The sequence below is a fragment of the Prunus persica genome, chromosome G7 (assembly GCF_000346465.2).
Source record: "Prunus persica cultivar Lovell chromosome G7, Prunus_persica_NCBIv2, whole genome shotgun sequence".
Classification (NCBI taxonomy): Eukaryota; Viridiplantae; Streptophyta; class Magnoliopsida; order Rosales; family Rosaceae; genus Prunus; species Prunus persica.
The window spans coordinates 12889052-12899684 of NC_034015.1; the positions used below are offsets into that span (position 1 = coordinate 12889052).

The following is a 10633-nucleotide window of genomic DNA, read 5'->3' on the forward strand; positions in this document are numbered from 1 at the left end:
TTCAGTTCTGATCACCAAAAGCACGGCTTTTCCTGCATTTGATTTGCACCAAACATGTACATTTTTTGAGTTTGCTATGCTATAATAGAGCTGTAACCATCTCGACTGGACCAAGCCTTTTATGCATTTCAAGCGTGCAAAGTTAAATTTATTAACCCTCAATTATATGGCGGGTTTATATATTTTCGAGACGAAAATTAATTAACTCGTCGTAGGTGTGGAAAATAGAAGCGCTTTTAGTCGTTCTAATAGCACCGTATGCTATTACCAATTACAAGAGGAACAAAATTAAGTGAAAGCTGAGATTAATCTGAGGTGTTGCTACTACAAAGAGCATTGAAATTCAATAGAACAAACTCAGTCAATGAGTCTACATGTCCAATATGAAACATTTCTACCTCAGTTTTATTGAGAAATAAGACTAGGAAGCCCTTAATTGCTAGCACATTTAGAGATCAGTGGTCTGTTATTATAAACAACCTATATATTGTGAACAGCACCCTTAAATGCGACAGCAACAAAATTTGGAAGAGAAAAAAAAGAGGGAAAGCCGAAAACGACTAAATTGAGAATGTTGGCAAACTAACTTACAAACCCTCAAATAAAAACTTCACTCATCTTGGCTCTCTGTCTCTGATAAATTTCCAGGATAACTATCCTGCAGTAGAGGAGCAAGTATGCTCTCAACAGAGGATCTCTGCTTCCTAATTTCCTCGAGTATTGACAATCGAGCTGCTTCGCAAGCGTTGGCATTTGAGAAACCAAGTGTCCATCTCCCATCAGCCACATGATTGGACATCCCTGATGATTGATGGCCTACTTTAATTTTATGGAGTTTTGGTTCAAACTCTCTTATCTGAAGATGCAACCATGTCGGATGGTCCTCATCTACCTTTGGCTGTTTCAAGTGAGAAACCAAATTAAATTTGTAAAATAAGAAGGACCAGAATCAAAGCAATTTCAAGTTCCTTCAGGCCTGTATTATGAACAAGTGTTCAATAAATAATTGGACACTGATCTAGCATCCGCCAAGAACACTGGTCCTAACCATACACAATTCATCAATACAAGTATCATATTACTAAATCAGATTCATTGGCCTGTTGTGCTACTAAAATAAAATAAAATTCTGAGTTGATATAGCCAAACTTGGCCAGGCATAGAAGCAAATATGTACCAATTTTTTTACTTACATTCAATCCAGCCAATGGTCCAATAGCAAGTACTACTCCTCGTTGACTACGGAAAGGATGCTTCTCTGCAAGCAGCACTTTTCCAGTAGTTTCCCTTGCCTTAGGTATCAGGTAGATATCCCTGATTCCAGCATTGGAAAATGCAATTGTACATGGAATTCCAGATCCTGCAAAATGTTGTATGAAGTGAAATAATTTTAAAAACAGAGAGACAGAGAGAGAGCCAGGATAATATTCAACTTTTACAGAAGAATACCCACTTAAAGAAACCTCTGACCCAAAGCTTGCAGATGCAATGTCTGAAGCATGTGTTTTACTAGAATCAGCAATTGTGCTGCTCATATTCAGCAAGGGTTCCTGAAGCAATTCTCCTTTGAAAATACATGATTTAAGCTGAAGATGGAGAATGAACACCTACATGTATACAAAATACATGCGCTCACTGTGAAGTCTAAGAAAATAAAGCATGATAAGTCTAGAGTAACATGCAGAACACAATGTATGACTCATAAGATAGTGCATGGTGCACCCATGACTTTAACAGAGAAGTTAGTACGAGCATAAATGGCAACAGAAGGCATGCTTTAACAAGTATCAAATCCAAACACATCAACCCAGGTCACTATTATATACTGAACTCAGTCGAATCTACTACTCCTGGATACTGAACGCACTCCATTTTCTTTTACTTTTCTTGGGCATTGGGCATTTGGCAAGAGTTGATTTTGACACCACATTCTATGTTTGAAGCTGATAACCTAAAGCATGCAATAGCTCATAACCTAAGACTAGCAAGGCATGTTAGACCGTTATGGACACCAACACTCCACCAAGTAACATTCATCTTGGAAAGATTACTACATCAAACTCAGATGTTGGAAATTGAAACTAATTTCAGTGTTTAACAGCTTATAACCGACCAGCAAGGCATCCTCTCTACAACATAAAATTTGAATCTGAACAATCATTGGACAATGAATGAGGATTACCTTCACAGTTTCAACCATCGTTTTCCAAGCGAAGTATGAAGTTGCATCACCTGCAATATGCATATAATATTTAATTCTCTTATCATGTAACCAAATACTTTATGAAGCATCACCATAGGAAAAATACAATCCTACAAATAAAAGGCTTAATCAATACCAAAAAATAAAACAATTTTATACCGTCAGTAGCTTGTTGGCTATCATCAAGCTCTAGAACAAAAAAAGGATCTTTGCATTGTGATGATTCCTCGAGAGCTGTTTGCAGCACCAAAATAGATTAACTGAATATAGAATAAATCATGGCTTTTCCTTTCCGGGGAGAAGCTGATGCCAATATAAGAATATAAAATACTTATTGACACATCCTAACAACAAAAACTTTTAGGAATAGTGATAACCACCTAAACTTCACATGATATTACTTAAGTTTAAATCCGGCAATTTCAACCTCTGAATTTGTAATGATTTCCACGTGTTGGGCTCTCCAATTGTGGGAGAACCCATACATGAGAGAGATTTGTTAAGAGTATAAACTGAATTTTGGCCTTCCACAAAAACTTATTGTGGAATAAGAGCATGAGATCTTGAGTTCTAATCCTTGCAATTGCAACCTCATAATTTATATCAAAATCCCTTTGACCCAAGCATTAGGAGGGGCGAGATGTTAAAATATAAAGTAATGTTAGTCTACATCCTAAAAGTTTAACCTGTTTTAATTTTCTGGTTACAATCTAAGGGAATCAAACCCTTGACCTAGTCTAATCCTAACCCATTTCCCCCATCCACCCCTCTTGGGCTAACCCTAAGGGCTTTAACACCTTAACTTTTCGGAAACAATGATATTAAACTACCACCATTCCTAAAATAAACCATAGAGCATATACTAACTACCTCTAAAAGTGCATACTCAAACACATAAACATAACATGAACCAACTGAGCCCCACCCCCCGGCAGACAAAAAAAAAAGTACCTGCTTTACAGTTTGGCCATTCATTTCTTAACACCTCAGGGATATGATCAAACCAGCATCCATCAAGTTCTTTCTGAAGGCATTCACGGGATTGCTGATATGAGGACTGTCCACAAAAACTAGAAAATATAAAACTTTAGAAAGTATGAGACAGGTATACAATGTATCACACAAAAGATCATACGGAAAAATAAACGTGCACTTCAGAGCTGGCTTGTTGCTCTTGCCTCAGAAAGGTCAGATAGTGTTCTTCAAACTCTTTAGCAACACAAAGATTCGTCATGATATGTCTTCTAACTGTTCCTACAGCAATCATGTATGTTTGACCAAAAGACTTATTTAGCCATAACCCAATCTTCATCATCTACCAAACTTTCTACTTCAAAACCTACATATAAAATCCCGCCATACAGTGTGGTCTACCAAAGCTACGCCCTGGAAGGGGTGATGTATTACTAGTCCTTCTAGAGGATTTTCACAAATATCCATCATAATTCTCTGGCTGGAGAAATCTCAACCTCAAGTTTTGTAATGTCAAAGTATTAGCAACTTTAGACTTGGAGCTTCAACAAATTGCTCCTTGAGTAAATAAAATATGGACAAAGTAAACTTCCTAAAAAAGTTCTTATGCCTAAAAAGATACAAGTGTTCTTCCATCCATCACTACAATCATTGATGGAAGCTGAAAAGAAGAACCGAAAGTTCTAATAGAACACGCACCATTAATGGTTTTCCATCTTACCAAGAAGAAACGAAAGACTATAAAGGTAGGGAGAATTTGTGAAAATCATAACCAAACAAGAATGATTATCCATTTCTTTCTCGTATGCATCTCTGATGCCAGTACACTTTGATAATGTAATTCAATAAGAGAGCACATATAGAATAAATTCTACCAAATCAGTCAAATCCTTACATTGAGTAGCTTGAAATTATGATCACCAAGCCCTTTTCCTTGTAAAATCAATAGCTTCCGCAAGAACCACCCTGTATGCCATTGTATTAGTATAGAGAAAGGTGGTTGACTTGCTAAAACCTTCAATAATGCATTTAAAATCTGTAAAATGAAAATTCAGTTCATCACGACACTGAAAACCACACTGAATTAGGATGCATAGGGTCAAATTTTAAACAGTATATTTCTATGACCAAAATGACTGATGGGAATATGTTATTTATGCAAACAACAGGTGGAAAAAAATTCTCAAAGAGTCCCTATACCTGATCCATATATTTCACTAGAAGATTTCCGATATTTCCATCCACTGCCTGTGAAAATATAAAATGAAAATTTGTAAATACAGTTACAAACTCAAGACGGTGGAAGAAAGTATCATGAATCTTCAAAAATCCATATACAAGACTAGAAAACCCAAAACATTCAAAAGATTCCAAGGGATATATAAATTAAATATGAGAGATTGTTGTAAAATAAGAGGCATAGCCTCAAGGCACAGATAAACATAAATGTTGTGTAGTTTTCTACTTGAATAAATATTTTTCATGTAACCTCAAGAAAGGAAAGGATGAAATATTAGACTCTCTTCATAATGTTATTAGTATTCAAAACACTATTATATTATCTACCACAAATTCATCTCCAAAGAGAAAAATACCTAAGGAAACAGCAATGAAATACCATATATGCATCATAATATTAATGGTAATGAATTCAATGGCTAATTATTTTACAACCACCTGATAGCACAAACAACGGAAGCACGGTTAAGAATCAAACAAAAAAAAACAATCATAAAGGTAATATGGTAACTAGTTTTTATTAACTACTCACTTATTACCAGCTGCACAGATGATTTGATAGTTAGGAAACCCTTGACAGAAAATATAAGTTTGTATATAAAAAAAATTGAAGTTCAATACTCACAATCATATTTTGCATTCCATTTAAGCCAATCATTTGAGCTAGTAAAGGATGAAGATCTGCATTAATGCAAAGAGAAATCAAAGATATGAATGAACAACACTGGGACATAGAAAATGCTCATTTTTATTATTTTTAAAGGCTATATAGACTGATGCATTGAAGTTATATCTCAAATCTATACAACAGCCCACTGTAAGTTAGTACCTTTTGCTTCTGCCAAAATAAATAATAAGAATAGTGATGCTAGTGATAGACTAGGATTGTCAGAGAAAACATGTGCTAGTATTCCACTCCTGCACCAGGAAAAAAAATTTCATGATAAGTTAGAATGTCCTTAGTTCATAATTCTCATCATTTTATAATAAAAGCATTAATTAACCTGTAAAATTTGTTTATTTAGAAGTGAATGGATCCTAATCACTCTACTTTCCTAATAGTAAGATACAGTTGAATGAGCGGAAAACAATCAACACACCAAAACTAAAATTTTTAAGAGAGAAACTAAGCTCTCTTTCTCTCCTTTTTTTTCTTTCTTTTTTTCTTTTGAGAGAGTTATAAGAATGAAATGAAATGGAGAAACAGAACAACCTTTTATTAGAGGCAGTATCTCTAGGGAGGCTACTGTTTTCTGCTCCTTCAGTCTCAGGACTAGACAATACTACTTTTCCCATTTCACTCAATATAGATTTAGCATGATTAATGCTCTCAGTTGAGTCCCTTTCAATAGCATCTCTCACACTTGATGTCATATAAGGATATAAAATAACTCCAGCGACAGAGTTGAACATGCCTTTTCCACCAATGACTTGAAGAAGACAAGAAACAGTATAGAAAGACGTGACTGCAGATAGATTTGAGCCCTGGAGATTAAATAACGTGGAATCAATACAGCATATAGGAAAAGTATATCATCATGAATTCGATCAACAACTAATGCAACTAACATGATTGAGTTAGCACTGGCTCGATCATTTTTTTTCTTCATGTTTTTACTATTTTTCATATGTTAAGTGGTTTCTAATTTTCTGTTTTTTATTATCTGTTGATCATTATACAATCATATATAACTATATTCTTTTTTATCAAACCCAGATCTGAATGGGATTAATCTACGTAATTCTAAATGTAATTGGACTACACATAAAATCTTTAAAATTGGATACAAATTTAAATGATCATCTTTAGGTAAGGTAACCAAACATTAATCTGGCAAAAACCAGAATGGGATCAGATCTTTGATCCAACCCATTGGCAGTTGTGAGCAAGGTGTGGAACTTACTGTACTTCAACAGCTGATCAAAATTAATCCAATCAATAACATCAAATTCTTAAAAAGAAAATAGTTATATATGATTGTATAATGATCAACAGATTCAATCTTAAAAAGACTGATGCACCACACAGCTAGACGTCATAAATAAAATTCCTTTTTTAAAATTTGTGCTTTTCCACCAGATCCAGTTAGCTAGGAGTTTCAAAGTGGAGGTTTCTATTATATGAGTTATCATATAATGTACTACTTAAAAATTAAGGCACCAATGAAAACCTCATATATAATATCAGATATTATATTATATAGTGCTAATACATATTTACATATAAAACATAAAAATTCAGGTTTTTGGTAATAATCAGTCAGTAATCAGTAAATGTGATTTCAGGTTTCGATTTGTTACAAGTGGTTGCCAAAACCTAGAAATAGTCAGTTGAAGATCAATTGATCTAGTAAAAACCAAACCAAAACACAGCCCCATGCCAATCATACATTATGAAAATCAACCAACCATATTGGATTGCTCCTAATAAGATAAACCACACTGTCCAAATTTAATGTGCACTTACTCAATTCCAAATTTTCCAAAAGGAAATATCTACCAACAAAAAGTATTATTGTTTCTCATGAAGTAGATAATAATGAAAATGAAGCAAATAAGAGAAAGAACATCTCACATTGCTCTGCCCTAACTGCAGTAATGGGAGTAATATGGGAAAGATTAATATTCTGAGAAGATTTTCAATGACTACTGTACTCAAACGAGACTGGCCAACTCCAAGCATGTCATTGAAGTAATACAGATCATCGACAATCTTATCAGTTTCCAAGAGTAGTTCTTTTCTCTTTTGATTTGTACGCATCCTGCATCAATACTTAATAGTTCAGCCTTAATATGCATATCACTACCAGAATCTTTTTATAAAAAATTGAAAGACACATACTCTGTAGCATGGACAAGGGCATCTAGGTGAAAAAATTGATTGCTTAAGCTTGAAACCAAGTCTGAAAAATACTTCGAGACTGGAGGAGTTGTTATATATTGATATATCATATCATCACTAACTGCATAACCAAAAACAAAAAACTGTATTATATTACCAAAAATGTAATTGCAACCCAAAATTTGCTACATCTCTTCTATTAGCAGCTTCGAAAAATAGTGATAACCAATAACATGTTACCATTATATATACTGAGAGTTAGTGCACGGATAGCTGTCTGAATCATCTTTTCCCCATGGTGGGCAAATTTGAGAGCCTCATTATACAGGGGAAACGAGACTACAGAATCCTGCAATTGAAGAGAGACATAGAAATAAAAATTTATTAGGGGCCACGCTGATCAGCCATGTACATTTAATAAAACTCCCATGCTTTCCCAATGCCATAAACAGTAATGCAACGCAAAAGTTGTGAGCATCTTTTAGTTATTGAATAAAGATTGAAATAGTGGCTGTCTTTTCATGCAACTCATTAATGCTTCTTCCCCTTTTCAAAAGAACTTAATTTACTGTAAAAAAATAAAAAATTACTCAAGCCTAGATGATGAAAAGAACGCAAAACATGCCTCCAACAGATGAATGGCTTTAAAGGTCTCCACACAAGACAATGAGAAATGATAACAATGATTGGACCAAGCCTTGATGGCCCTGTTTGAAACCCCTTGGAGAATAAAAACAGGAGAACATGGAACACATGAAATACCAAACACTTACAGTTATTCCTTCTTAAATAGTAGGATCTCACTTAAAGCGTACTTTTAAATAACCTTTTTACATTTATCACCCTTGATATGCAGGTTACTATTACGACTGAAAACGCATAAATCATGAATGGTGAGTAAAACTTACGCAATAAGCTTTAACTTACCCCATAGACCTTCAGAAGAAGGCAAACTGTGTCTTTGTTTAATTTATTGCTCACTGCTCTGATAAGAGAGAGAGACAGAGGGATCAGAAAAGTATAAACTTCACAAGTAATAAAAAAATCAAGCTAAAACTGCATCACGAGGATAAAAACTCAAACCAGTTCAATTATTTTAGCAAATAACAGTTAAAGATGTTAAGTCTTATATGTATGTGTGTGTGTGGGTATATATATATATATATATATATATATATATAGAGAGAGAGAGAGAGAGAGAGAGAGAGAGAGAGAGAGAGACCTCAAAAATGATACATAATATAAGGCTAGATCTCCTCCAAATTCAAACTTATGTCCTATAATGTTGTTGATATAGTCATTGCTAAAACAATAGTCTGCATCAGAAACCATCAAAACGTCACCAATAAGTACAAGCAATAAGAATAACCAAATGACATAAGGAAAAAAAAAAAGACAAACTGGTGAAGACAAATAACTGATTTTCCAACATGATTGCAGATACCAAAATCTTCTGTAACTAAACATTGAAGGAGTAATGCATTTAGCATCTTACAAATTGAATGGTCACTATTCATGTTTTGAATCATTATACTCAGATACTGAAGCAACGGTGCCTCAATTCTTGAATTTTTACTGATCTTTAGCACTCGAACAAATTCTGCTAAAACTTGGTACTCCATAAAATATCTGCACATAAGTTATAAATAACAATTAGAATACCAACAAGAAAATGGAAAGCATAACCATAAAGAAGGTTTACCATGAAAAACAGTTCATACTCGAAAATCAGTGGGTCTTGTCTATCACCATAGGTAACTAGCTCCACTATGGACTGTAGTAAATCAATGACTAATTCCTGGTAGAGAGTTGGAGGGGGGGGAGAGAGAGACATATTAATTAAAGTAAAAATATAATATAATAAAAGATTGATAGTTTACAAAATCAAACTAAATGAAATTATAGAAAAGTCAAAACAAGTTACCCTGTTATGCCAGTCCACAACTTTGATCTGCCGCAGTTCATTGATTACGTACCTATATCCATAAACAAGATTTTTATTTTTTTTTAAGTATTAGTAATAATAAATGATGATGATGATGATGCCAATCAAAGGAAATTGTGTGTGCATGCTTTTCATAAGACTTCTCTACCCTCTCGTTCCCTCTCCTATAAATCTCTACTTGTTCTTCCTTTTTCTTCCAAAAGTACAAGCAACACCATACTGCTTGGTTAATGCACAACAAACCTACCAATGATATACCATCCTCCTATGACAAAAATTTCATTCTATGGTTCGGTCCAATATAGACATTTCCACTTTATTTCCAAAAATCAGGTTTGGGAAAGTGGACGAGGAACTAAAATTCAACTACCACCCGCTATACCCTCAAATGTAAATTAAATTACACGTTCAGAATAGCTCCATTTGCCCGCCATGTTGTTCAGGTCTTCCATTCCCCAGCCCAACAAGCCATTCGCTCAGCACATTTAGGGAAATTGAGGGAAAAACACCATGGAGACTTAATTCAGTGAGCATTGTTCAACTGAAAGAGGCCAGATTAGACCATTTCTGTTGCAATTGCTCAATTTTACTTACAATTAATTAGTTTAAAAGGGGAATTGGTACAAAAATTCATGTAAAACCCTAACTGATGGGAAATGGAGAGGAAGGAGGAAGCTTACTTGAAGTACTGAAGAGAGAAGCGGTCGATGGAGCGCCACAGAGAGCGCCACATGGCGGTGATGATGATGGCGTTGAGCGATCAGAAGCGGAGATTGAAGACTAACTTGAAGAGCGTTCGTTGTGCCTTGTGTGTTTTGGTACGAATTGAAGGAAGGGAGGAAGGAGAAGGGCGTTTTTTTCTGGTTGCTTTGGCTGTTTGGTGGATTGGCGGATTATTTTTGTGCCAACTACCTGTCAACGTCCCCTCCTGGAGAGTCTACAACTGTAAGCTAAAAATAGTATACGTGTCTTCAACGCAACGCACCGCGGAGTTTATTATGTCGATTCACTACGAATTGATTCAAATATAATTTGTATACGTTATTAAATAAATTGATAATACCCCGTGGACATTCTTTACAAATAAAAAACTGTTATAAAACTAGAGGGAGAAAATGTAGAGAGAAGTGATATGCTAAAGACAAAGTTTCACCATGTTTATTCTTCCCTAAATCTTTGGTAGAACCACCTATTTATAGGCTTACAAGATAGGAGATTGAATACCATCATTTACAATATACCTATAGGTTACAAGCATTAATTACAAATACTTAGTGCATAGGTTACATAAAATCCAACGGTGGAATATTAAGAGGTATGGTGGTCATCCACCAACTCATGCATTTACAACAAAAACAGGATTTTTGACAGAAATAGTTTGACCTGAGTTCTATTTTGGTTCTCTGACTCTTTTTTTGGTGTCAAATTGGTC

At 34.7% G+C, this 10633-nt stretch overlaps 1 protein-coding gene across 2 annotated transcripts; it reads right to left on the reverse strand.

Annotated features, from left to right (window-relative positions):
• LOC18770824 lies at positions 319–10121 on the reverse strand. 2 transcript variants are annotated; one of them, XM_020568549.1, is made up of 20 exons: positions 9882–10121; positions 9181–9232; positions 8978–9054; positions 8752–8885; positions 8479–8572; positions 8184–8241; positions 7497–7605; positions 7257–7377; positions 6990–7176; positions 5628–5899; positions 5244–5332; positions 5040–5095; positions 4376–4423; positions 4071–4211; positions 3155–3260; positions 2363–2437; positions 2183–2232; positions 1454–1607; positions 1194–1360; positions 319–898 (listed from the first exon to the last, which is right to left on the reverse strand). In XM_020568549.1, exons 1-20 carry the CDS (start codon positions 9932–9934, stop codon positions 611–613), a joined length of 2331 nt encoding a protein of 776 aa, XP_020424138.1. In that variant the 5' UTR covers positions 9935–10121; the 3' UTR covers positions 319–610. The 2 variants fall into 2 exon arrangements, with proteins under 2 accessions (XP_020424138.1, XP_020424139.1); XM_020568550.1 differs by lacking the exons at positions 9181–9232; positions 9882–10121 and having other exon boundaries at positions 8959–9054.

What these genes read in the sequence shown, in the direction of transcription:
- LOC18770824 (XM_020568549.1), bottom strand. Translation starts at nt 9,934, where the DNA reads ATGTGGCGCTCTCTGTGGCGCTCCATCGACCGCTTCTCTCTTCAGTAC. An exon ending in TATTATGTATCATTTTTGAG is followed by an intron (nt 8,242 to 8,478) that starts GTCTCTCTCTCT and finishes CTCTCTTATCAG; the next exon opens with AGCAGTGAGCAATAAATTAA. An exon ending in ATGGAATGCAAAATATGATT is followed by an intron (nt 4,424 to 5,039) that starts GTGAGTATTGAA and finishes ATATTTTCACAG; the next exon opens with GCAGTGGATGGAAATATCGG.